Below are 26,791 nucleotides of genomic sequence, written 5' to 3'. Positions count from 1 at the left end.
ATTATAAACTCATAAATCCTAATCCAAACATGTGCTTCGGAGACATGACAGAAGAAAGTAAAAAAAAAAAGAGGTTAAATATGTTTTTAATCTCTAAATTATTAAGTGATTTTGTTTTTAGTCCATCTTTCAAATTAAGGTACTTTTTGGTTTTTCTCTTTTAGGAAATCATAATTTTTCGTTCTTAAAAATCAACGGCGTTAAAAAAACTGAGCTAGCTAACAGTGGAATGTCATGTCATTTTTTTTACAGAGTCAATTTGTTCCTCACTATACGGTAATGACCGAACGGTATTGGTAATAGTCGAACGATTATGATGACTGAATGGTGATGGTAACCAAACGGTATTGGTAATGGCCAAACGATCATGACGACTGAATGGTGATGATGACCGAATGATGATGGTGACTTAATGATGATGGTGACCAAGCGGTGAGGGACAAATTAACTCAGTGTCAGAAAAAAAAAATGACGTGACACTTCACAGTTAGCCAGCTCAGCTTCTTTTTAATACCGTTAGTTTTAAAGGACTAAAAATTAATATTTTCTGAAGGAGATGACTAAAATGTACCTTATTTTGAAAAATGACTAAAAATAAATTTGTTTTATAGATTAGGGAGTAAAACAAACAAAAAAAAATCATAAACAAAAGGGGAATGCGTGGTACAATAATTTCGCGTTTTCTTTTTTACACGATCCATGTTTCTGTCCACTTTCTTTTAAGCACTGTTTCACCAAAGTATTTGAAACACGAGACAGTATCATTTTCTTAAGGTTAGGTATTTGTTAACTATTTGTAACTCCCAATCTTAAAAATTATTGTAAGAAAATATACAATTACCACCATTTGGTTGAAAAAACACTTACATAAAACTTGTTTGCATGTCTCTAAGTACATTTACTTATTCATTTCAAAATTATTTATACTTGAATCCAATTTGTGTCGGTTATTTTTACGGTTTTTTTTTGCACAACATAAAAAATCAACCTGAAATTTTTTTCTCATTTAAAATTTAATTGTGACTTTCAAAATATTATTATTATTACTATTTTATGGCGAATGGCGTGTTTATTCAAATACAATAAGATTAAGATTTATTCACACAGGTTGTAAACTACTTTTTTCATAATTATGCTGTAAGATAATGTAGAATACGTATTCTTAAAGCATGTTATTTTAATTATAATACAGGTATTATGGAAAGCCGTGCTTTACTATATTATAAAATATGAATTATAAATACATTTATGTTTACTAAAATATGAAAAATAACTATATTTGTTTTTGTTTTTGTTTTGGATCATCCACTCTATAACTATGCTTTAATATACCATGAAACAGACATTTAAAAAATGTTATATTTGTTTTGGGATAACCAGATTTATTTGTTTCCAAATAAATTTCATTTCATATTTAAAATATTACATGAATTAGATAGTATGAAAAAAAAAATTGTATAATAACAAACACACACACACACACATATATATATATATATATATATATATATATATATATATATATATATATATATAATTTTTGAACATATTAAATAGAGTGTAGGATGAATTTAGAAAAGTATGATTCGAACTCAATCCACACAAAAAAAAAAAATATCTTTCAACCAAAAATTTTAAGACAACATATATGATAGTCAATACTTTCAATTTTTATTTAATGTGATATCTAAACTCACTTAATTTTCAATCAACTTTAAATTTAATTTGAAAACCTCTAAATAAATATAATACCAATCAATCCTAACAATTGTCCTTGTATTACGGATTGAATGTGCATTGAGAAGAATGATATCTTTTTCTTTAAACTTAAAATGGACATACTAAGCTCAACTTAATGTTATATTTAAAAAATGCCATTATCTTTAAATTTAATAATTGAAGATACTTCACATTATATAAAAAATATAAATAAATATAACTACTAATTTTAATTATTACAAAAGTAGTTATTTTTTTTATAATTTAACCGATGTTAAATATAAAAGAGAACAGATTGGGAATGCGATTTGGCAAATGCACAGTACGCGGGATTAATACGTTGAAAGGAAAAAAAAGAGTACACCAACATTAGCGACGAATGTAAAGCCGAGATAAATGCAGCGTCACGAAATAAATAAGGGTGTGTTTGGTTTGAAATCGTAGAATAAGAGACAGCATTAATCCGCGAGATTTTGACTAGTGTTGGGGGTAAGTAAGTATACCCTTTACATGAGATGACGGTGACGCCCACACTCACTTCTTCAGATAGCGACTTACATCTAACCACGATGGACAAATCAAAGGACCGCGGACCAAAAATTGATGCAGAATTTCTTAACATACCATGTGGATATTTTGTTTTCTATGAGATTTCTTAATCTGTCAGTAGTACTGTTATAGCTGAGAGAAGAGAAAGCCAAGGTTGAAGTTGTGCTCAAGTTTCTGCCATACCCCAAATGGCTAAAGCCACTTGTCCACTTTTCATTACACAACCGACACATTAAAAAACCGTCGGTGCTTCATTAAATTACTATGATAACCTCCTCAACCATGCACCATGTTTATTAATTTGTTGCAACCTTGTCTACGTGCCATTAACTGGACGCAATAAATCACAAATGTACTTGCGTTACAAAAACGGACTCTGCCACTCTGTCCCACATTCTTCTTCTTGCTGTTTTCAACGCGAGAGAGAAGATGGAAACAGTGCTGTTGTTTGATGTAAAAAAGTGTATTCATTTTTGGAAAAGGGAATTAAATTACCCAGCGCTGTTCGTGTACTTTGCATAAAAATAAATAGAGAAAAGACACTGGAAAAGATTGAAACCCAGATCCAATTTTATCATATGATTCAGGTTGATGCATCGTGCAGTAATACAATTATACAGGGATCATGACCTCCATTTATTCATGGAACGAATCTGAATGCTGACTGATACAAATTAAAAGCCAGAGCCTTGCGACGTTTGGCCGGAATGGTAGTTTGGTATGTTGCTTTGAGAATTTGAAATTTTAATTTATAAAAGAAAAAGCGAAAAATGTAAGTATAATGTAGCTAATAATAATATTAGGTAATTGACTAATTCAATTTTTCTTGCCCTCTTCTCCGCCTTCTTCCAGGTAGGTCTTCTTTCTTCTATCAGCTCCGGCAATGACAGAAATGAGGCAAAAACACGTGGCGTAAATGGCGTGAATCTTCCAGTTGGTCTTGGGCGGTTGCTTCAGCACCACCCTGTGAAACACAGTCATGTAGTAGTGCAACCCGACGGAAAAGCCCACGAAGGTTTGGGCCAGGCCCAGGAACTTGGAGCTCAGCCCAGAATCAGTGGAGAAGACCAAAACAAGGTACATTACGAGGAGCAAAAGGTAGAGGACGTAAGCGAGAGTTTGGAGAACCTGCAAGCAGAGATACGTGGAGCGCGAAGTAGAATAGAAAAACCTGAGAGGTTCAACGCCGGTGATGAAGGAAGAGAGGCAGAGAATGGAGAAGTAGATGGCGAGATAGGCTTGGATGAAGATTAAGAGTTTTTGTAGTGAGAAATAGGCTTTGATTTTGTTGAAGAGGAGAGAGGCCAATAGCAAAGGGATCAAAGCGAACGCACAGGAGAGTAAAGTGGCAATGGTGGGTGCGTACTTGTTTCCGACGTAGGGTTTGAATCCTTTCGTCATCTCTTTGTTGGCTTTCGTGATGTAAGCTTTCGAAGTTGTGGAGATTCGTTCCAGGTCAGGGATCAGTGTTTGTTGGAACTTCTTCGGCAGATCCCTGAACTCGGAAACCAAATCATCGTCCAACTCGTCTTCCAGCACCCAACTCGGTTGCGATTCTTTCTTCTTACCACCACCACTTTTCTTGCCGGATTCCGTCTCATCCAGCTTCGTCTTTTTACTCGCTTCCTTGTCTTTTGTGGCGGTGGCTTTTGTGGTTTTATTCTTGCCGCCACCGCCAGTCGTTTTCGCGAGATTCAATGAAGAAGAAGGTTTCTTGGTGGAAGTTGAATTCAGCTTCTTGGACTTTAAGGTGGTGGAGTTGAGTTTCTTCACGACAACCTCGGTGTCGGTGATGAAGGCGGTTTTGGTTTGATTTTTGGAGGAATTGAGGTAACTGGATTTGACGGTTTTGGTTTGGTTTTTGGAGGAATCAGTGGGCTTGATCAAGGAGGTTTTGTTTTTGGTGGCTTTCTTTTTGAGGGGTTGTTGGAACTCTTGATTTTCTTCCTCCAGCTCAAACATTCTCCTTGCGATGCCATTGGACAAGGCTTTGCTACGAGGATGAGATTCCGAGGAAACAGTGAAACACAGAGAAACAAAAAGGAAGAAAAGAAGAGAGAGGAGGAGCAGCCTTCTGCAACGAGGGTACAAGAGTGGAGCCATTCGGATCCTCCAAGATCTAAATGGCCTGAAAGCTTATGAACAAAAGAAAGAACAAGGTATATAAAGCAATAAATAGATATAACGGTGACTGGGTCTATAATTTTATAGTTGGTACCATAAGAATTACAATACAATTACTCCTTGTTCTTCTCTTACCAGTTTCATGGGGCCATGTGAGAGAGAAGCTAGTAACTGAAGTGAGATTGAAAATATTTATTGAGTGAGTGGGAAGGTGCGCATGGAGACAGACAGTGTGGACTTCCTTCACGACGCGGTTTCAACTTTCAACTATTAATGATAATGATAAGGATACCATATAATAAATTCTTATTATAGCATAATTCTCTTGTCTTAAGAAATTGCTAAAAAATATCTTGCATTAGATTTCTTTACCTTTGTTTTCTCCATTGACCAATTATGCATGCATATGGGAATTCGGTGAAAATCATTTTTATATTCCAACAAATAGCAATAACCAATTATCTCTATGGAGTGAGTGAGTTCATGTACTATGACTTTCCTAGGTCAATAATTTGAAGGAGTTAAAGACAAAGTTTTAAAGTGTAACGGAATGTGTTCGTCTGGCCCAGAATGTCCAGTTGCTTTAGAGTAACAATTACTTGTCATGAATATTTAACATTTTCCATGTTTTCACATTCAAGCACTCATCGATTTCTAATACAATTATATTATTTGTTTAAGCCAATTTACAATAATTATTACCAATTTAAGTGCATTAACTAGGAGCATTTATTTTTCTCTGCAGTTTTAATTAATTAAACGAAAATGTAATAAATATAGTTTAATGAAATAACAACCATCACAACTGGAGCTTAATGTACCAAAAATTATTACATTTAAACATATTGCCAGCTTTTTTATTTTTTAACGGTTCTGTTATAATCACATCCTCAAAATTAATTTGCGGTAGCCAGATCTGGAAAGTTTATTTAAAAAAAACAGCAGATAAATTAGTAGAAAGTTAAAAAAGAAAAAAAAAACGTGTGAATATGAAATTCATATAGTTTCTATTTTACATAAATACTTAAAACACTTTTTTCTCTGATTATTTTTCTTATATTAAAAGAAAAAACAAGTAGACTAAATAAACACTGTAGCTGTAATTAATGGTATTGTAGGTGGATAATTAACCAACACACTATTGACATGTGAAATTTAATAGTAACATATGGTTGGATCGCGGATCTCGATAATGCTAATTACATTACATTTTGCCTAATTAATTCAACTAGCACAAAACCTGCGACTTTGACCACACTAAACATAAATAAAAATTAGGCAACAATTCACTCCCACCATATCACACTACATCACTCTAATATAATGCCACTTATCATTTTAACTTTTTACAAACGGCCCAACACTGTACACTTAAACCAGTGTGTGTGGCCCAGTCCAATGCAGCTTGGTATTTTCCAAGCATTGTGACTTCCAGCGTGGCAGAAACACACCACGAGAAACCTGAGGGAGAAGAGAGAGCAAGGCGTCGAGAAGCTTCGCCTCGGGTGCTGTTCAGGAGCGATCCGGCGACGAAGGAGGCCGCTGTTCGAGGTGATGATGAAGACAAAAATGGAGGCGACAATGAGAGAGGTAAGAAAAACTCTTCCTTGTATTATTTTGGTGTGTCTGAAAATATTACATTCTCTGTATATTGTATTATGAAACGGAAACAGAGAAGCTCTATTTATGGAGCTTCTGTAAACCCAAAACTAAAAACAAACCGTAACAAACTAATAACTGTAAATTACAAGACTACTGTCTTTTGTTGACAGTAGTGAATATTTATTCCCAATAGCCTCCCCTCAAGCTGGACGATGTATTGTCATCAGTCCAAGCTTGGGAACAATAGTCTTGAATCTGACGCGGTGAGGAAACTTGGTGAAGATATCGGCCAGCTGCTCGTCAGATCGCACGGGAAGAAGATTTAGAAGGCGCTCCTGGATTTTCTCACGGACGACATGGCAGTCAAGTTCAATATGTTTAGTCCGTTCGTGAAAGCTCTGGTTATGAGCTATGTGCCTTGCAGACTTGTTGTCGCAGTACAAGGCTGGGATTCCTGTCTCTTCAATCTGAAGGTCCTTTAGGAGATAACTCAGCCACTGTATCTCACATACAGTGGCTGCAAGGGCTCTATATTCAGCTTCAGTGGAGGATCTAGAGACGGTCCTCTACTTCTTAGACTTCCAGGAGATGAGGGAAGATCCAAGGAAGACACAGAAACCAGTTGTGGATCTTCTCGTGTCAGGGCATGTTGCCCAGTCTGAATCGTTAAAGGCTTTTAGCTGCATAGGAGAATCAGCTGCAAAAAACAATCCCTCAGATGGTTTGGACTTTATATACCTGAGAATGTGCTGTATAGCACGATAGTGGTGATCAGTAGGTGAATGTACGAATTGACTAAGCAGATTAATTGAAAAACATAAATCGGGTCTGGTATTTGTGAGATACAGCAACTTCCCTATTAGCCTTCTGTAAGGTCCTGGGTCATCCAGGTAGTTGTTGGGCTTGTATAGTGAACTTGTATCACTTAGGAAGGGAGTAGATGAAGGTTTGCACCCCAACATTCCTGTTTCCTCCAGTATGTCCAAAGCATATTTTCTTTGACATAGGTGGATCCCCTTTTTAGATCTGGCCACTTCCATTCCTAGGAAGTATTTGAGCTCTCCAAGATTCTTTATTCGAAACTTGTTGTGTAGAAGCCTCTTTATGTGATTGATTTCCACCATGGAGTTTCCTGCTAGCACAATATCATCAACATATACAAGTAGAGCAGTGAAACTTGTAGGTGTTTTTCTAATGAATAATGAATGATCATATTTGGATTGGGTGTAATTAGCATCTATAAGGAAAGTAGAAAGTTTTTCAAACCATTGTCTGCTGGCCTGCTTTAAACCGTATAATGACTTAATTAGTTTGCAAACCCGTCCCTTATTTGAGACATTCAAACATGGGGGTGTCTCCATATAGACTTCCTCATTAAGATCTCCATGTAGAAAAGCATTGTCAACGTCTAGTTGGTGTAGGAACCAGTTGTTTGAGGCAGCTAGAGCAATAAGTAGCCGTACTGTGGTAAGTTTAGCCACAGGAGAGAAAGTGTCAAGGTAGTCTATGCCCTCCTGCTGCGTGTATCCTTTTGCCACCAAACGGGCTTTATACCTTTCAATGCTTCCATCACTTTTGTATTTTGTTTTGTACACCCATTTACAGCCTATAGCAGTTTTTCCTGGAGGTAGTGAAGTCAAAACCCAAGTGTCATTGTCTTGCAGGGCTTTGATTTCTCTCTGCATTGCTTCTACCCATTCATTCATGCCTTTGGCCTCACTGTAGGATTTGGGTTCCTTATTTCCAGTGACAGCCATAGTGTATCTTAAATGTTTGTCTGAAAAATTGTCACAGCACAAGAGATCAGAAATTGGATATGGAGATTTAAAGGAATTCTTTTCAGTCAAGGAATGGTTAACCTGATGAACATAATCCTTCAAATACTCAGGGGTCTTTCTGGGTCTGTCAGATCTTCTACATCTCTGACTTTCTTGGCTGTTTTCTGTATTGTTGCTGCTGCCTTCATCATCAGAGGGCAGTTGGACCTCTTCTGGATCAGTGACATCTGACCCTGTGTGTTTGTCAGCATCAGTGGTATAGGGATCCTTTAGAAGATCAATGAGAGTAGTAGCCCTGTCCTTTTCAGTATGACAATCTTCCCTGCTCACCTGCAGATTTCTGTATGGAAAAACATCTTCATGGAAGATGACATTTCTGCTTATGATGAGTTCCTTTGTATTGATGTCAAGCACAATATAGCCTTTAATACCATTTTTGTACCCTAGGAAGACTCCTTTTCTAGCTCTAGGGTCAAGTTTGCTTCTGTTGTTGGTAAGAGTAGATGCAAAACACAAACAGCCAAAAGTTTTGAGGTTTAAATATGTGGGGGGTAGATTGTAGAGAAGGTCATGGGGAGTTTTGTTGTTAAGAGTGATGGTAGGCAGCCTATTTATGAGATAAACAGCATGACCAATAGCATAGGACCAGTAGGCATTAGGGATATTAGCTTGGAAAATGAGACCACGGGTGACATTTAGTATGTGTTGATGTTTTCTTTCAACAACAGAATTTTGTTCAGGTGTTTCAACACAACTCTTCTGATGATTGATTCCATGCAAGTTATAAAAATCTACACAACTAAATTCAGGACCATTATCAGATCTGATGGTTTTGATTGTCTTGTTAAACTGATTTTTAATCTTAACAACAAAGTTTTGTAATAAATCTCTAGTTTGCCCTTTATTGTTCATTAGGAAAACCCATGTGTGCCTACTATAGTCATCTACTATGGTAAGAAAATACCTATGACCATGAACAGAAATGGTACTAAGAGGGCCCCATATATCACAGTGCACAATTTCAAAAGATTCAACATTGATAGTAACACTCTTAGAAAAGGGTAACTTTCGTTGTTTAGCAAAGTGGCAGGTATCACAAACAATGTTAGTGTCAATTTTAACATAAGGAAAATTCTCACAAATCTGTTTTGTAACCCTGTCTCCAGGGTGGCCTAGCCTACAATGCCACAAATTTACATCAGTGTTCTTAAAAGAGAAAGCAGTATTAGCAATGTATCTCTGGTCAGGTTTAGGAAAAGCTTGTAGGTAATAGAGTCCCTTCCAAGAGTTAGCACATCCAATCATCTTCAAAGTATGGTTCTCCTTTATCTGACAAGTCTTAGAAGTAAAGGTTAGGCTGCAGTCCAAATCTTTAATAAGACTTTGGACAGAAATCAAGTTGAAACAGAATTCAGGAATATAAAGAACATTAAAAATGATAAAATCTTTTGAGAACTGTACTGTTCCTGCATGCTCAGCAGTGAGAGCAGTATTGTTTGGTAATTTAACAGAGATAGGTTTAATTTTAAAGAAAGTGACCAAGTTTGTCCTATCATGGGTCACATAGTCTGTGGCCCCAGTGTCTATTATCCAGGAAAGATTACCTTCTCTATTTTCAGTGTCATTCCTTTGAACTTGATTGACTTTGTGGGTAGGCTCATCAATTTTATCCATGATTCGGAGAAGTTTCTGCATCTGTTCTGCTGTAAAAGAGTTGAAAATATTGCTATTAGCAGTACCATTAGCAGTCTGCTGTGTGCTTGGAGTCCCCTCTGTTTCAGTGTTGTTTTGGCATGCATTTACAGAATTCCAGTCAGCCTTTTTATCTTGATTGTTGTCACCCTTTTTGTACCAAGGAGGGTATCCGTGCTTAGAGTAGCACTCATCTATAGTGTGGTTCATTTTGTTACAGTATGAGCACTGTTTACCATAGTTAGGATTTCTACCTCTTCCCCTTCCTTGGCCACGAAATCCAGAACCCCTTCCTTGGCCTTTCCACTGACTGTTTTTGTCAGTCACATTTTCCAGGAGTTTTGTATCTGCAGAGTTGTGTTTTTCCTGTCTCTCTTGTTGCATAATGAGTGAGAAAACCCGGTTAATATTTGGGAGGGGTTCCATGAGAAGGATCTGTGTTTTAACAGTATTGTAAGAATCATTTAACCCTTTTAAAAAACACATCACATGCTCCATTTCTCTATACTTCAAGGAGACTCGTGACAGATCACAGCTGCATGGAACTTTGCATGTACAAGTGGGTATGGGTCTTAAAGACTCCAACTCTTCCCATAGAATCTTTAGATCAGTAAAGAACTGGCTAACTCCTCTCTCTCCTTGCCTAATGGAATGTATTTCTTGAAGTAAATCAGAAATCTTGAAGTAGTCACCCTTGGAAAATCTTTCTTTCAGTTCATCCCACAATTCTTTGGCTTCTTCAATGTATATGACACTTTCTGCAATCTGTGGTGATAGAGTCTTTGTTATCCAAGACAGAATCATCACATTGCATCTCTCCCATACGTCAAACAATGGGTCATTCTTCTGGGGTTTCTTTATAGACCCATCAATGAATTTTATCTTATTTTTAGAGAGCAAGGCTCTCCTCATACTTCTGCTCCAAGAGGAGTAGTTGCTGTCATTCAAAGTCTGAGTAACCAGTGTGAGGCCAGGATTCTCACCTGGATGTAGATAATAGGGGCTGGATGGATTGGAAAATTGATCCATCTGATCCATGGTGGAAGAACCAGTCCAAGAAGATACCAAGAAGATACCAAGAAGAGTAAGGATGCCAAGATCAGAGCCAACGGAAGCAGAGCAGGTACTAGACCTGCTCTCATACCATTTTACAAACGGCCCAACACTGTACACTTAAACCAATGTGTGTGGCCCAGTCCAATGCAGCTTGGTATTTTCCAAGCATTGTGACTTCCAGCGTGGCAGAAACACACCACGAGAAACCTGAGGGAGAAGAGAGAGCAAGGCGTCGAGAAGCTTCGCCTCGGGTGCTGTTCAGGAGCGATCCGGCGACGAAGGAGGCCGCTGTTCGAGGTGATGATGAAGACAAAAATGGAGGCAACAATGAGAGAGGTAAGAAAAACTCTTCCTTGTATTATTTTTGTGTGTCTGAAAACGGAAACAGAGAAGCTCTATTTATAGAACTTCTGTAAACCCAAAACTAAAAACAAACCGTAACAAACTAATAACTGTAAATTACAAGACTACTGTCTTTTGTTGACAGTAGTGAATATTTATTCCCAATATAACTATCTTTTAAATTAATAGTTATTTTAATTATTCAAATTTTTAATAACATAATTTACATAACCCACCACTTACTCTCCTTGTTTCCTTAATTTAGAATTATTTTCATCGCCCTTATTCATTTTGCAAATACAGGCCTGGTCTGTAAACACTAACCCTGAAAAAAAATGAATATTCAAAATGTTAGAAAAAAAAAATATAGTTCCTTCAATTACAATATGGTCCCACAAGAAAAGACACGCTGACCAAAGGTTGAAAATGTTGACTTTTGTTCCAGAAATTCTGCTTTCATGAATCTCACACCATGCTGGTAAGTCTGATTCATACTCTTTGTCATGTTTGAAAATCTAATTTGAACACCACCTACATGTATAGTATTCAATCCTATGATTTTAAAACGTATACTAGTTTGAAAATCATGACAAACCTTTCTCGTAAATTTTGAATAAATGACACTTTTTTTATATATTTTTAATAACATGACACTCACTCTTTTTTTTTTCTTAATTTATAGAGTTTTTTGTTTTAATTTTGATAAATTAGTGAATGAAAATAAGTGAAGTTTGTCCTTGTTATGGTGGTGGGTAGCTTCTGATAGGAAATGTCGGTGCCAAATTCAACCCTACCACCCTGTTTTACACCCTTTTTCTTCTAATTATTGAAGCTAAAAAGCTAGTGTCCTCCATTGTTAGAACAAAAATTATTGTGAAAGAGGACATCAAAAGCCAAGACAAAAAACAAGAAGCTTAATTCCAGCCTACGTTTTGAGTGTAACTTGATAACTTAAAAATTTAATGATCCAGAAGCATAAGTGTTTGGTTGTTGTTTGTTAATTTATGAGAAGAGAAGGACCCACATGATATAAACTGAAACTATGGGGTCAAGTGTTGTGTAGTGTTGGTGAATCAACTTGTATTTTCGAGCCACTCAAAGTCAACGTTTTCTTCTTCTGTTCAAATTCAATTATTTGCTGATTGGGAGTTATTGGAAATGATTTTACCAAGGGCTTACATTTAATAACAAAAACAATAACAAAGTTGGTGATTAAAAAACAATTCATCAAATCAAACATTTTATATTTACATACATTAAAAATATAAAAGGACAAAACATTTTTTTTTCTATTGCTTGTTATTAAGCAGAAGAAGATATGAAATTTATCATTAAAGATGCTCTTAGTTCGCAGTGCTTTCTATATGGATTTAGCTAACTTTTTTTAGAAGCAAATAGCACTAAAATACGGAACGCGTAGTGAAAAAGTCAAACATTTTAGATTCCGTTTTCGGAACATTTGATTGTTCTAAAATTATTTTGTGAATATGGTACGGAGAACAGAGGCAAACAACGATTTTGACTTGAATAATTTTGTCTCTATCAATTCTTGCATCGGATAGTGGGTGAAGATTTTAACAAAATGAAAGCTTAGAATAAGATATGAGAAATAAAGGAAATATATTTTGTTCAGATAATGCAATTAGATTGTCATAGCTTTAAAATTTAACCTTTTATAACCCAACAAAAAATGTTTTGGAAGGAGTTTAAGAGATAGTTGCACTTATTTCTTGGATGGAATGGCACGAAAGCAACATCAATAACGTTTGTCCTGTAATCATACTTAACCTGTATGATCAAACTGAAACTTCACTCAAGATTAAAGGTAAATGACATTTATGAATTTTATCTTCAACATGAAATCTTCAGATTATATATATTGTGTTTTTTCACTATTTGACGTAATTAATGGAAAAAAAATTGCAAAATGGGGTGAGAGAGGCTCGAACTCTCGACCTCAGGATGACTCAGAAGCTATGAGACCTACGCGCTAGCCAACTGCGCCACCACCCCTATTATGATTATCTCTGTAGTAACAACATTACCTAATTATGAAAATATTAGGGCTACGTATTTGGGCCAAAATAGGTCCATCTGTTTTGGGCCTTTAGGTCCATATGAATCTGCCATTTTATATTTATTAGATATTGAGTATGATGGGTATTTCTCATTTTATATTTTATCGTTATTTACTTTAAAAAGAAGCATCGGTAATTTTAAAAAATAAAATGAATGTAAAAACTATTGACTTGGTGTTTTTTTTATGCAAATACAGTGCTTTTATTTGTTAAACTAGATAAATAATTACATGCCGGGTTTTAAAACATATTTTCCACATAAAAATTAGCCTCTTGAAATATGATTTCTAATAAAAAAAATTAAAACATAAATTTTATTTTCATAATAATAAAATATGTGCTTGTAAACCATGATTTCAGTTTTTTCTTATCTTAAAATACAGTTTATCTATATACCTATATCCTAAATTTCAAAATTTAAAAAAAATTGGCAATAATTTTAAAAAAAAAACTCAACTTTTCATAAAATTAATCTGTTGTTTAATTTGAATGGCATGAAACAGCATTATTTGAAGGGCTAGGGTTGGTGAAAGTATGGATAGTGGCAGACAGAGTAGAGTTCGTGAAAATCACATCTGACCTACTTAATCAGTCCAACAACTCTCCTTCTCTTCAAAATTAACTTTTTCAAAGTACGATTAAAATACCATTACGGAAAATTACTATTTTTATATCATGTTTTTAGTTCAATCAGCTCAAGATAATTATCTTTTATAAATCATATCTTTCCATTTAAAGTCCTAATCGGCATAAATAAACTTAACAAAAATTCAATCATTCATCACAATTACTACCGCTTTGATTCTCTAACGACAATACTAATCATTGGTTTGATGTGTGAATAATTTGTGCCATGTACACGCGACGACATCTTATAGAGCATCTATATGATTAACGGATTTTTTATTTTAATTTTTTGAGAGTTTTAAACATTTCACAAATTTAAACACTTTATATAAAAAAATCATTCTAATGTGAATATTCAATTTAATTTAAAATTTATGAATCCTACAATTAAGATATATATTAATATTTGAAATATTTTCTTTATTAATACATCTTATTTACTATATAAATTTTTTAAATAATAGTTATGCATACAAGTTGATCATGTTTGTATAAAAAAATCCTACGTCATGTATTTTCATATAACAAATATTTATACCATAATTGACTATGGTTCATGCCCTTCTCTAAGCCACTTACCCACATAAAAAGTGTAGGTTATATTTAACTATCTTGCTCAACTTAGCCACACACTTATCTTTTATATTTTAAATCTTACAACATTTATTTTCACATATAAAACCTATTTTCACTCAATTACCATGTTCTCTTGTCCAATGAGCCATTTTATGTCCAACAAATTAATGATTTGTTCAATGACCAAGCCTTTCCTTAACTCTCCGAATTTTAAGAAAAAAAAATTCTTTTAACAAACGAATCGTCTATTGCACTAGTATTTGAAAATAAATATAAAAAGTCTGTCTAACAAAAACATAACACGTCCAGCTATTCAACCAACTCGAGGTTGGATTTTTCAAAAAGTTCATCCATTGAGTGGTTAACTTGTCCAACAAGCAATACCCCAAAAAGATTGTCATAAGGCTACTCGAACTATTTGAAATCAAAAAATTACGTTTATTAAATACGTAAACCAAATTTATCAAATATTTTTAAGCTATTAAATCAGTATATTAACTTAAAAACCCGTAAGTTACGAACTTGGAACTAGTTTATTGATTAACAACTAACTTATCAACTAGCTTTGCTGAGTGTACAATCATGAAAAAATTTATTAATTAAATAGTCACTCAAATTACAGTTATTACAGATGTAAAATTGACACTTAACTATCTAAAATGTTGTAGTTTTGGTTTAAGGCCAGAGCATGCGGTCGACCACAGTGATATATGAAAATGCACAACTCCAACATTGAGTGTTGTGACGTAAAGGGAAAAAAAATAATGATATGATTTAAATAATGCAAGAAAATACTAAGAGGGAACAAAACCGTAAAGCTTTCACACAGGGAAGTTTAATTTATTTTGAAACTTCACGAGAGATGAACTGTTACATGCGTACAAGCACACAAAACAAAAACGATGCAATTTAGGTTACAAAAATAATGTTACTGTAAAAGCTGATGAAAGTAATTTGATGGTCATGTAAGTGCGAAGAAGAAATATATTTAAACGTTGACTAGTGAGTAAAAGTGTGGAATATGAGGAGTGAAAACCTGTGGCTACAGCTGGTTCTGGGGCCATCTTTCTTTAACTTGCATCTATGAACAGTGCACTAGTTAAGGAATGTTCTAAAAATGAAAATCCAAGAAGCATCAATTCGATCCACCAAATAAAACTTTAGAGGCTGGATTGGACATATGCTGAAGAAAGGAAGATAAATACTAAAGCAGCACAAAATAATGCAAGGCTGATATATGTGTTTATACATGCATATTACATGATGAAGGAAAAAACATTATCATTATAAAATAGAGGAGGAGCATAGGTGTGTGTATATAGTGCATAACAGCACCATTGATTTCGCGCATATCGTAGGGGGTGGAAAAGTGCTAATTAATTAATTTTGGTTTAATGTTTGGAATCACGAGTGAGAAAATCTGAAAACTAGATTTGTGGGACAAGACATTATGTTTAATGTAATTTGAAGGATAAGGTGTTGTTTGTCTTTTTCCGGTATGAGGTACTTGAATTGATGCCTTTCCCTGTGAAGGAATGGTTTCGAGCAAAGAGGGGGAAACAGTGCAGCCTTATTCGCGACTATGCCTAAAGTTGTTCATCTTTTTGAGTTTAGGCTCAAAATTGTAGGGCACTCCGTGTTTTCCCAAATTAGATAGAGAAACCTACAACTACTGTTACTATCTTTCATGATCATCATATCTTGTAAATAAAAATACATGTTCCAATAATCAATGTTAAAATTTCTATATCAAACGAGAAGATATAATATTAATAAGATCTGAGCCGAATCATTGTTTGAACGGTTCTTTTTGTATTTTCACTGTTTCTTCTTGAATCTCCAAATTTTTATCCTTTTCATTGATAATTACTTAGGTGTAGGGAGAACTGCTCTTGTTCTTTTCATACATTGTTCATTTTAATGATTTTTTATATAGAGAAAGAGGTTTACTGAGAAAATACAACACCAATGAAATCTGAGTCTAACCATATAAAGGATTAATATCACTTTCTATCAAAAACCTTAAAATAATAAATTAATGGATTTTCAATCTTATATGATGCTATAGTTTATCGTTTTTAATCAATTTTAAACTTGAAGTTGTAACATCCAAAAATACAGTATAAACCATATACGAAAATAATCACATATTAATAATACGACAGATCAGTCTTACAAAAGATTGGAAGCACAGTTATGGTCGAACGGCCTTACAAAATACTACAGAATTTAAAATTGTTCAATGACTACAACTAGACCGAACGGTTTACAAAATAAACTTATAACGAACGGTCCTACAAAATAAGAGGCCAACAACTAACCGAACGTTCCTAAGGTTCGGCCTTCACTTCCACCTCTTCCAGTGCTTCTTCCAGCAACTCTTCTCCTTCTGCTCACATCCACACGGATGATCATTCTAACAGGACAAACAACCGAACGTATAACACAGACGAGAGAATAAATAGGGTAAGCTTATGTAATTTAATTAATTCAATAAAACATACAATTTTCGTGATTAAATCAAACAACAACCAAATCATAATTCATACATCATGGCATGCAAAGACTGACCACTTGACTCTGACTGTCCGGGCTGTATGAATCATGTGTAGCTACGACGTTTGTGCACCCGGGTGATGTAGTAACTAGGATACCCTCAACAGCTGCCACCCGAGGTTAATTCGTTCCGTCCAAGTTAACCTTATGGACTAGGACCTCCTGCCATCCCACACATGACTTACTCCTCTCTACGTGAGAATGAGTAATCACGGAATATCAGGATAAACGCCCGCTAAGCTTTGCCCACATTCATACTTTACCAATCAATAACCACTTTCTGATATATTCCTCACTGGAATACTCTTTCATAACCAAACTATTTCATTCGCATCACATTTCAAATTCCCTTATACTTCATCATCAATATATTCAACTGAAATAAGATCACACTTTCTCATCATAGCACAAGTCCGAATGGAATAACACTTCTTAGAAACTAATCATGACCGAGCGCAATTTACAAATTTATCCGCTTCAATGAACTGACCCTTAAGAGTTCAAACCGGATGCCACGAAGCCTAGGCCGAGTACTAAGACTCTAGGTCGAACACCTTTTAAAGACCAAAACTATTTGACACCAAATACTAATAACTGATGAGATACTATGAAGAAACGAACGCTATTGAGTTTGGCCGAAGACTCTTATTTTAAAAACGGTAATAATAGATATTACTGAAACGAGACCGAACGCTAGGTTTAAGACCGAGCCCTGTAGAAATCGAACACTATTGAACGAACGCTGATCCAAGACCAAGCACTTATCAAGAACGAGAGCTACTGAGACCGAACGCTTGGTCCAAGACCGAGCATTACTAAACTTAAATAAAATGAATATATATATATATATATATATATATATATATATATATATATATACAATTGCGCCACACTTATTTTTAATGAAAAATAACGATACCATCTACGACTTTACTTATTATAGAAGACATTAACTAAACTGTTTAGAAAACCTAAAAGAGAACTACACTTAGGCCGAACCCTCATTTATATATATCTAATATTATAAAGCGATCTTCATGAACGAAATTCTCTCCAAAAGAAGAATTTAGTTTAGACAGACGCTCAAAAGAAAACTGAATGGTCAATACTGACTCTCGGTTATAGTTTACAAAATTCTGCAGAGTATTACAAAGTGACTCTCCGACAATATCCCTAAAGCATGAGAATTCAGTTAAGACCCTACACTCCCATGAAGAATCAAACGATCACGAATGACGCTCGACCACAGTTACAGAATTTACTCAGAATACTGCAGTTTGAAGATCAAAATCCTATTTCAACTCAGTTCACACCATTTATTAATTATCCATCCACACATCCAAACATGCAGTAACACACATATTTCATACTCATCAAATAATCAAACAAAGTATCATACAAACATATAACCATTCAAAACAAGAATTTTAATCAAATTATATAAGCTTCCCTTACCTCTAAATGTAACCGAACGCTCACAGATGCAGAATATAGCTCACCACTACCAAAGACCTTAACGTTCGACAGTCACGCTTTAAGAAACTAAACCAAACAGAAGACCAGAAATACTCAGAATAAGATTATTCGCTCAGGCAACCAGAAATTTGGGTTTGCATGCGAAAAGAAATGAACGTGCTAAGGAGAAAGTAACTCACCGGCTTAGAACCACAACTCGATCGATTTAAATGAAAGCCCTTGACGCCGGGAGAGTTCAAACGGTGTCTGAGAGGTGATCAGAAGAAGAAAAGATGAGATTTTCTTAGAGAGAAGGTGGAGATGGTAGAGATAAGGAGGAGATTCAGAAGGTTGAAGATGAATCGTGCATGCAGAGAAGTGGCACGAAAATTTGAAAGTTTCAGTTTTACTTCTACCGTCAAAACCGTTCGTCCAATCTGCATCACACACCTATCTTTCACTTTCTGAATTTCAGACACCCCTTTTGCTTACACATGTACTCCACTAAGTTGGGATTTTTATGCGTCTGACAGAAGTTACCCTTTGATTCTCACTCATATTTTGAAATGTTTTTAACGGTTTTTGATATAAAGAAAAAGATTTACTGAGAAAATACAACACCAATAAAATTTGAGTCTAACCATATAAAAGATTAATACCACTTTCTATCAAAAATCTTAAAATAATAAATTAATAGATCTTCAATCTTATATGATGACTCTAATTTCTCATTTTTATTCAATGTTAAACTTAAAGTTACCCTTTGATTCTCACCCGTATATTTTGAAATGTTTGAGACATAGATGCACTTTTGGTGACTTTTTGAACTTGATTGGTATAAAATTTTGAGGGGGAAAAAGAAAAGAGAAAACTTTTTGCAGTTTTGAGGTGTGTGTATGAGCCTTAGAAAATGGGTGCAGGGAACAGAGAGGGATGAGAAAAGGCATGATTGCTGAAGAGGAAGTGAAAGGTTTGTTCATTGGCATGGGCCCTGAGATGAAATGTCAAAGGTCACTTGGCATCAAATCTAACACAAGGCCTGCCCCTTAACAAATCTCTCAAAATCCGATGCCTAATCATTTGAGTTTTATTTAAATTTTTCATAAAGTCTTGCAATTTTATTAGTGTAAGAAAGTGCACCCCTTTTCTGAAAGTTGCCCCCCATGGTTTTCCATGATTCATGTGCCTCACCTTTACATTCAAATTTGTTTTTTGAATGTCATCCATGTTCACACACACACACACACACACACATATATATATATATATATATATATATATATATATATATATATATATATATATATATCTCCCTCTCATGTCTCATCATTCAATTTTAAACCCAAAGCTGAAATGAAAAAGATCATGATATATCAATCAACGAAATCAAAAAGATTACAAACTTTTCATGCAAAGGGACAACTCACTTTAACTTCACAAATTATAACCATTCCAGATTAAGGGTTAATATTTTCCCGTGATTTTTTCAACCTGCTTCAGAAATATTCATAATTGAACATTAATACGAGTGGCTACAATGTCTTAACACACTAAGGGCTTTTTTGCTTCTTTTGTCACAATGATGTCAGACATAAAGATGAAATTTTCTCAGATATTGCTTATCACCTCTCTTTCAAACCTAACTCGCTCTAGTCGATTTAAATGCACTGTCGAAAGTGGGGTAGACCATAGCATAATATACTTAGTTTGGAGAAATTACTTTAAACTTTATCTTTAAAAGTGTGTATTTAAGAGTGCATATATCAACTCTTAAAATTTTGACATGTCAATATCACAATCTGCTTTGGATTAAATTAAAGATCCATATATTTATATTTGTTCCCTTGTATTTTATTCTCTATTGGTTGGTTGGTTGTAGATTTTTTTTACATAATCTAACAATATTATAAACATCTCCCACTTCATCACTTTTTCATCATTGTTTTAGATAAAAAGTTATGATAATTAATAAATCCAAAAGTATTGTATTAGGTAAAAATTAAGTGAGATTTTAGACTCTAGGTGATAGAATGGACGTACCTGCATCAATGTTAATTACTGCCACATAGCTTTTTCTTTATGTTTGAACGAAAACAATGAAATATTTCTAAATAGAGAAGTGAATCGTTTCCATGTTTGATATATAATTTGAAAATTCACATGTTTTGTGTCTTGGCTACGCGATATGGACCATATTGGGTGTGATTTTTCGACGGAGTGAATAAGGAAATTAGCATTAAAAAAAAGATGATGGTGATTTTGGAGGTCAATTATTTGAACTAAAGAGATTAATTAAGAGATTAATTAAGGGATTAATTAAGAAGTCCAACTAACTAATAAACCAAGGCATGAAAGTCTCATTCCATTGAGTGGTTTCTTACTTTCTTTCTACCTACAACAAGTACTTTTAAATTTATAGAGGTTCCTTGCAGATCCCACATGCATTAAATCCATCAAGATAAAAAGTCTTATTCATGAGTGTAATAGAACATGCACGCGTACCACTTTTCCTTTCTCTTTCCTTCTTCAGACTAATAAGCGTATGGTGCGAAATCGAAAACAGACAAAAAGTGATGGAGAGCTAAATCAATGCCCGCTTTTTTCATTATATCATTTTTCACCCAATAAACTTTTTATTTTAATATTTAATATTTTCAAATTATTCATTATTTGTTCACCTGCCCACATCTTTCGCACATCATGCCTACATATTCTCTACCTAGTATAACTAATTATACGCATCAAATATTCCTCAAATTCAATCAAAATTATCAAACTCATCACAAATATCATCATTCAAATAAACTTTCTTCTTCCGTCATTTTTCTGTCTGTAACTTCAGATCATGGAATAAACATTTTATTTTAAATCATGCTTTTTTTAGTTTTGAGTAACAGTTTTTGAAGTCACCCACTAGTACTTAACAAATTTAGGTCATTCCATCCACTGTTCGCGTTACCATCAACGCAATAGTTTAAGAATCAAGAAATATTAAATTTTTATTAAAAATGACATATGATAGTGATAACATAAATCTTCAGATAAGGAAGATCATTTTTTTTTTGTATAATTTGTTTTCATACTTTACTTGATCTTTTAGTATATAACAAGAAGTAACCCGGATTTAATTTTGGTGATCTATTGGGTTAAATTTTCTTAATAGAAAAAAAAAACACAAAAGCCTGTGATTAATTATCAAATAGATTCATTTATCATGTTAAGTGTAGCATTTAAAATTTATCATAAACAGGGAATGATTTAAATTTTGTTTTGAAAAATAAAATATTAGTGAAGGTGTGAATGCATGGAGCTTTAATACACTGTATGCTTGTTTAGTTTAGTTAATTTTGAACTTGTACTTTTTTGTTTTGTTAAGGTGCTGAGAGAATGAATGAGAAACTATTTTTTATGTAAATGTCTAAAAAACACATGAACATGTCTTTGATTTTGATAAAACGAGATTGCGGCAACTTAGAATCCCCCAAATCTTGCCACAAATTACTCCTAGAATCTACAATTTTATAATGACCGTCAAATTAAAAAATCGGAAAAGAAAAAAAAAAGTGTAGAAGAACAGAAGAAGAGTGCAAGGATGCAGACAAAATGGGAAACAAACAATAGAGGTAAAATCAGAATAGAAGGTGCGACAAAAACAGGAAAAGAGAGGATACATACAGTTTTGTCTGTGTAGTTCAATCTATGCTGCACATTGTACATTCTCTGAACGATAATTTCACACAAGTCAAAACCAAAATCCATATACAGTGACATGAACGCAAACTGATGCTGCAGTTTCTAGTTCACCACATAGAGACACAAATTATGGAACAAACGTCCAAACGATCGAAACCTCTCCAGGATTCTTTCGTGTGTGTGTGTGTGTATATATATATATATATATATATATATATATATATATATATATATATATGGCTGTGTATATATATTAATCAAAACCAGAATTGAGATTTTGTTGAGGATAACAAACAAAAAAAGAAAAAGTAGAGAAAGCCAAGATAGTGCTACTTATTTACGCATAATTCTTCTAATGGACCCAAAAATAGTGTTTAATTAATTTGATGGTCATGGTTAAGCTGAGGATACCAATTACCAATATTCTGTCTCTCATCACTCATGAATTAAAGCGTATGAAATTATATTTATGAATCTATCTCATCCCTTTTTACTTTGTTCATATTCTTTTCCCATTTGATGGTTGGTTCCTGCTCTAATCAGAAGAACAATTAATCCACGATTCAACCATACCTTCGCTTCTTGCAGCCACAGCACATTCCGGTGCTCCCTTCTCTCCATGAAAATCCGAAACAGTGCTTCTGTAGTTTAAAGTGCCAGTACCAGTGCCAGTGCCTCCACTCAGAGACCTCAAAGCCCCTCCATCATTGCTGCCGCCAATTCTCTGGGCCTGGGCCAAGTCTGCCGAAGAAGGACCACGCATGTTGTTGTCTATGGTTATGTTGTTGTTGACCCTCGACAATGCTCCATCTGATGAAGAAGTAACCAAGTTCATGTTTTGATGATGATGGTGATGATGACCACCGACGTGCGCATGGCTCAATCCCAGCTCTTCTAAGCCACCCATCTTGAGGTGCGAGTCCACAGCACCGGGCGTGATTTCCAAGGAAGGTTGTTGTCGTTGTTGTTGTGATTTAGAACCGAGAAGAACAGAAGAGTCGTTGTTCCCGAGAATGGATTGGAGGCTGAGAATTGGGTTTTGCATGTTTAGAGAGTGGTGCTGGTAGTGAATGGAGGTGGAACCGGAACCCGAATTGTTGTTAGAAGCCAAGGTGTTCAACATGGGAGAAAAAGTATTGCTGTGTGGGATTGAAGAGGGTTGAGCTTGGACTTTGTGCGCAAAGGGGCGAAGAAGATAAGACGCGGTTTGTGTTTGCGGCTGTGGAGGAGGTTGTTCTAAATGAGAGGAAGCGGATCTTAGTAAAGCGGAGGAAGATGCATTAGAAGAAGCAAAGAGATCCAACCTGGTTCTCGGGAAGGGTGAGGAAGTGAAAGGAGGAGCTGGGATGCCAGTAAATTCCTGAACCATGGCTCGGAAATTCGTGGTGTCCGTAGTGAGCACAGTAGTTGGTGCACGCCTAGAAGCTCTCGACCTCTTCTTCGGGTTTCGAACCACGTTGGTGTTGGCGTTAGTACTGTTTTGTTCAAATCCTCCTCGTGCAGAAGCACTTTCCGAAGCGAGAGTGGTGGGAAAAGCAGAAACAGCAACGTTAGTGGCTCCTCCTCCGCGTGGTTGACTTTGACCTGCTCCCAGTTGAGATAACAGAAAACCTTGGTTGCTGCTGTTGGTGTGCGGGGAGGGTGAAGAAGAGCCAGGCATCAAGCCAGCGAGATCGGGTTCGGATCTGGCAACGGTGTTCCACATCATGTCGAGGTTAAGGATTTGGCTTGCGTTGGGGTGTGACTGCGATCTTTGTGTTGGATCCAAGTAATTGGATAAAGGGTCGAAGACGTGGGTTTGGAAGGGAGGAACATGGGCGGTTAACGTTGTTTGTTGCGGCGGAGGAACGGGGTTGCTGTTGAGGAAGGCCGAGATTGATGAGGAGGAGGAAGGGTCGGCGCGTGAATCGTAGTCTTCGTCACCGGCGGTGCTGGAGGATTGCATACTGCCACTGTTGGGCGAATCCATGAGAGCCGAAAATGGAAAGACGTAAGGGAGGAGGCAGAGAGATTTGGTTGATTGGATATTGGTTATTACTGGGTGGGAGAATGAGGTAGGAGTATGGGAGAAGAGAGAAAGAGAGAGAAGGTGTTTTTGGTTATGTGGGAGCAAAACCCGTACAAAGTGTGTGGGTGTGCTCTCTTCTTCCCTTGCTTTTACTTAAGTTGGCTTTCACCAAAAGGGTGGAATGGAGGATACACGTAAAAGAAGGGTGTATTTAATACAACTTGCAGTTTGCAGAGGTGGGTTTCTGAGATTGGGTTGCTTGAGATTGAGAAAGAGAGTGAAAACTGTGTTAGGGTTTGACAAGTGAAACAGAAAAGGAGAAGAGAAAGAGAGAGTGTGTGAAAAGGAGGGGCCGGGGGAAGAAGAAAAGGATGGTTCTCTAGCCTTTTCTTTCTCTTAAAAAACAGGCTGCTTTGGCTTCTGCTTTCATCTGGAAATTAAAATATCAGAGTGGGGCAGACATGGTAGCTATCTAGGGTGATGCCACCCTCCAATGGTCAAAGTATGTGAGAGTTGTGGTTCTGATTTCCTACTCTCAAACCAACAAAAAAAAAAAGGACTTCAAGAGAAGATATTGTTAGTAGCTTAATTATATCATCAATGAATACATAACTTGTTTTTTTACTGTATACGTAAAAAAAATTATATATTTGAAAATTTAAATAGATAATTGTACGAGAGAGGTTTTTCGAGGTGGGCGAGGATGAAAATAGAGTGATGAATCGGCATGTTTAGGTTTCCAATACGCATGAAGTAAGGAATACAAATACGTGTGTAGATAATATCTAGATTTATGCACATAAAGAGAAATGATTGTTTTGACGGGTAAGCCCATTATGCACTACTACTACTACTGCTGCTGCTTCATATCCCAATCTGGACTCATATTCATGGCAGAAAAAGAAGAAATGTATCAACTTATTACTTACTACATGTCATTTAGATTTGACCCACAGTTGCTAAATTATTTATAAAATATGCATAATAAGAAAAGAAAAGGCGAAGGAATCTTTCACAGTCTTCCTCTGCTAAAAGATGCAGAAGGAAAATCATGATATTTATCATGTAAGCCTATATATTCTGCTTTCAGATGATTGCTTTTCTGTAACATCTTTCTTGTGTTTGTCATTCTCCTGTGTGGTTGAATAGCTGAATCAGTTCAACAACATCCATGTTCGCTCCAACGATCCAAACTAAATAGCAACGGAGGTGTTGCCTTTTATCATTATTATAATTATTATTTGCAACTCCCACCCTCACCATTCAATAATAAATTTAATTTAATATTTTTCTAAATAATCAACTTGGTTTGAAGAATATGTAGCGGTCCTTGTCAGTTGTACGTGTAATATTTATATGCCTTTTTCTTTTTGATACACCTATGGTCTGTATTTGCCCCCTAGCTATATATATATATATATATATATATATATATATATATATATATATATATATATATATATATATATATATATATATATATATAAAAGATAATAATCATATAATATAATGAAATAATCCTTACCAAACCAAACCATGTACACCCTTTCTCCCACGTCTTCTAGGTCTACACGTAATACATGTACGCAAGATATAGATTTCACTGACCAGAATTGTTTTAACCACTTTTGGCGCTAATGAGTGGATCGGCTAGCTCATTTTAAAGTAGGGTTGGAACTTGAAAATGGAAACTCGTTTTAGCTTTGGTATGTGTAGTTGTTCTTATGGAAATATTTTTTTTGCAAATTTGAAAAGGTTGGAGAGAAGGTGTTGTGATTTCCCTACACATGTTACACCGATCCTTAAAAGTATAGCCTTTTACTATACTTTTAATTAAAAATTAACTATTTTTTTGGTCTTACAGGACAAGCTTTTCAGAAGTCCTTTAACGTGAAGAAGATGGGCCCTGGGCATATCGTTTTCTGAATTCAAAATTTGTTTTTGATTAAAGATTTATTGTGGTTGCATTTATTTGAAGTTCTTCTCTATTGAATGCCACAAACACGCTTTTAAAGTAAATGAATTAATATACAAGATACTCTCACCGCGATTAGTGAAAGCGTGGTCAAAAATGAAAAATGAGACCCAGACTGCACCCAGAGAAGCAACCTGCTCAGACTCAATCACTTTTTTTTTTTTTTTTTTACTTCCTAAAAACATAATAAACTTTAGGTATACAACTGTGTGTTCAATTATTTATTAATGTTTAGTCTGATTCCAGGTATATATATATTAATATAAAAGAATATGTTAAAAATTTTACATTAACTAAATATGAAATTAATTGAATACAAATCTTATTTTACATACCGATTTTATGAAATTGAAATAGAATTAAAATTCACTGTTTTAACACTTAGTATATATTAATAATATATGAATTCATCATTATCAAAATTTTATTTATTTCTCTTACTTTTTCTACATTTTTATTTTTTATATCACTTTATGTATTTTAAATATTTTTCCTATTTGAAAAGGTTACCCGTATAACCGAAAAAAACAGAACGAGTGCAAAATTTAAATGGAGAAGAAAATGTCTCTCTTTTGTTTTCATAATTTTAACTTCATTTCTCATTAAAAAATAAATAAAGTTTTAGTTTGATTTTGATTAGTTTAATTGATATAGGTTTTTTTTCCCCATATGTTTGACTCAGTTTGTATGAGAATTTTATCCAGTTGAAAAGATACTAAAAAATATGATATGCGGTTCGGATTCAGATTTATAATAATTTTATCTCTTCCTTTTATTCTAATATATATGATATATGATTATATACATACCTGTATATAGAGAGATAACGTAAAAATATAATTATATTGTGTATATAAACTGATCAATTTATCACGTGAAAAGTTTTTATTAGATTTAAAGTATGTTGATTTTATTTAAATATTTTTTTATCAAGTTTAGTCTTTTAATAAATAAGTTAGGC

At 34.8% G+C, this 26,791-nt stretch overlaps 2 protein-coding genes and 1 non-coding gene across 4 annotated transcripts; all 3 read right to left on the bottom strand.

Moving 5' to 3' along the window:
- Positions 1 to 2,820: 2,820 nt before the first annotated feature.
- Positions 2,821 to 4,690, bottom strand: LOC108327774 (uncharacterized). The gene has a single exon (XM_017561473.2). It carries the CDS (start codon positions 4,369 to 4,371, stop codon positions 3,085 to 3,087), a length of 1,287 nt encoding a protein of 428 aa, XP_017416962.1. The 5' UTR covers positions 4,372 to 4,690; the 3' UTR covers positions 2,821 to 3,084.
- Positions 4,691 to 12,790: 8,100 nt separating this feature from the next.
- On the bottom strand, positions 12,791 to 12,875 carry TRNAM-CAU (transfer RNA methionine (anticodon CAU)). Its single transcript is given in 2 exon segments — positions 12,791 to 12,826; positions 12,838 to 12,875. It is a non-coding gene; the product is annotated as a tRNA-Met (tRNA).
- Positions 12,876 to 18,170: 5,295 nt separating this feature from the next.
- Positions 18,171 to 24,308, bottom strand: LOC108326964 (uncharacterized). 2 transcript variants are annotated; one of them, XR_008247239.1, is made up of 3 exons: positions 22,421 to 24,308; positions 18,355 to 18,421; positions 18,171 to 18,241 (listed from the first exon to the last, which is right to left on the bottom strand). XR_008247239.1 is itself a non-coding variant. In XM_017560601.2 (2 exons), the coding sequence occupies exons 1-2, from the start codon at positions 23,814 to 23,816 to the stop codon at positions 21,852 to 21,854; spliced, it is 1,419 nt and encodes a 472-aa protein (XP_017416090.1). In that variant the 5' UTR covers positions 23,817 to 24,308; the 3' UTR covers positions 21,761 to 21,851. The 2 variants fall into 2 exon arrangements, 1 of the variants encoding a protein (XP_017416090.1); XM_017560601.2 differs by lacking the exons at positions 18,171 to 18,241; positions 18,355 to 18,421 and adding an exon at positions 21,761 to 21,874.
- Between the last annotated feature and the right edge of the window lie 2,483 nt (positions 24,309 to 26,791).

The sequence above is a fragment of the Vigna angularis genome, chromosome 2 (genome assembly GCF_016808095.1).
Source record: "Vigna angularis cultivar LongXiaoDou No.4 chromosome 2, ASM1680809v1, whole genome shotgun sequence".
Classification (NCBI taxonomy): domain Eukaryota; kingdom Viridiplantae; phylum Streptophyta; class Magnoliopsida; order Fabales; family Fabaceae; genus Vigna; species Vigna angularis.
The sequence above is the reverse complement of the archived record's forward strand: the minus strand, read 5'-3'. Positions and strand labels throughout refer to the sequence as shown.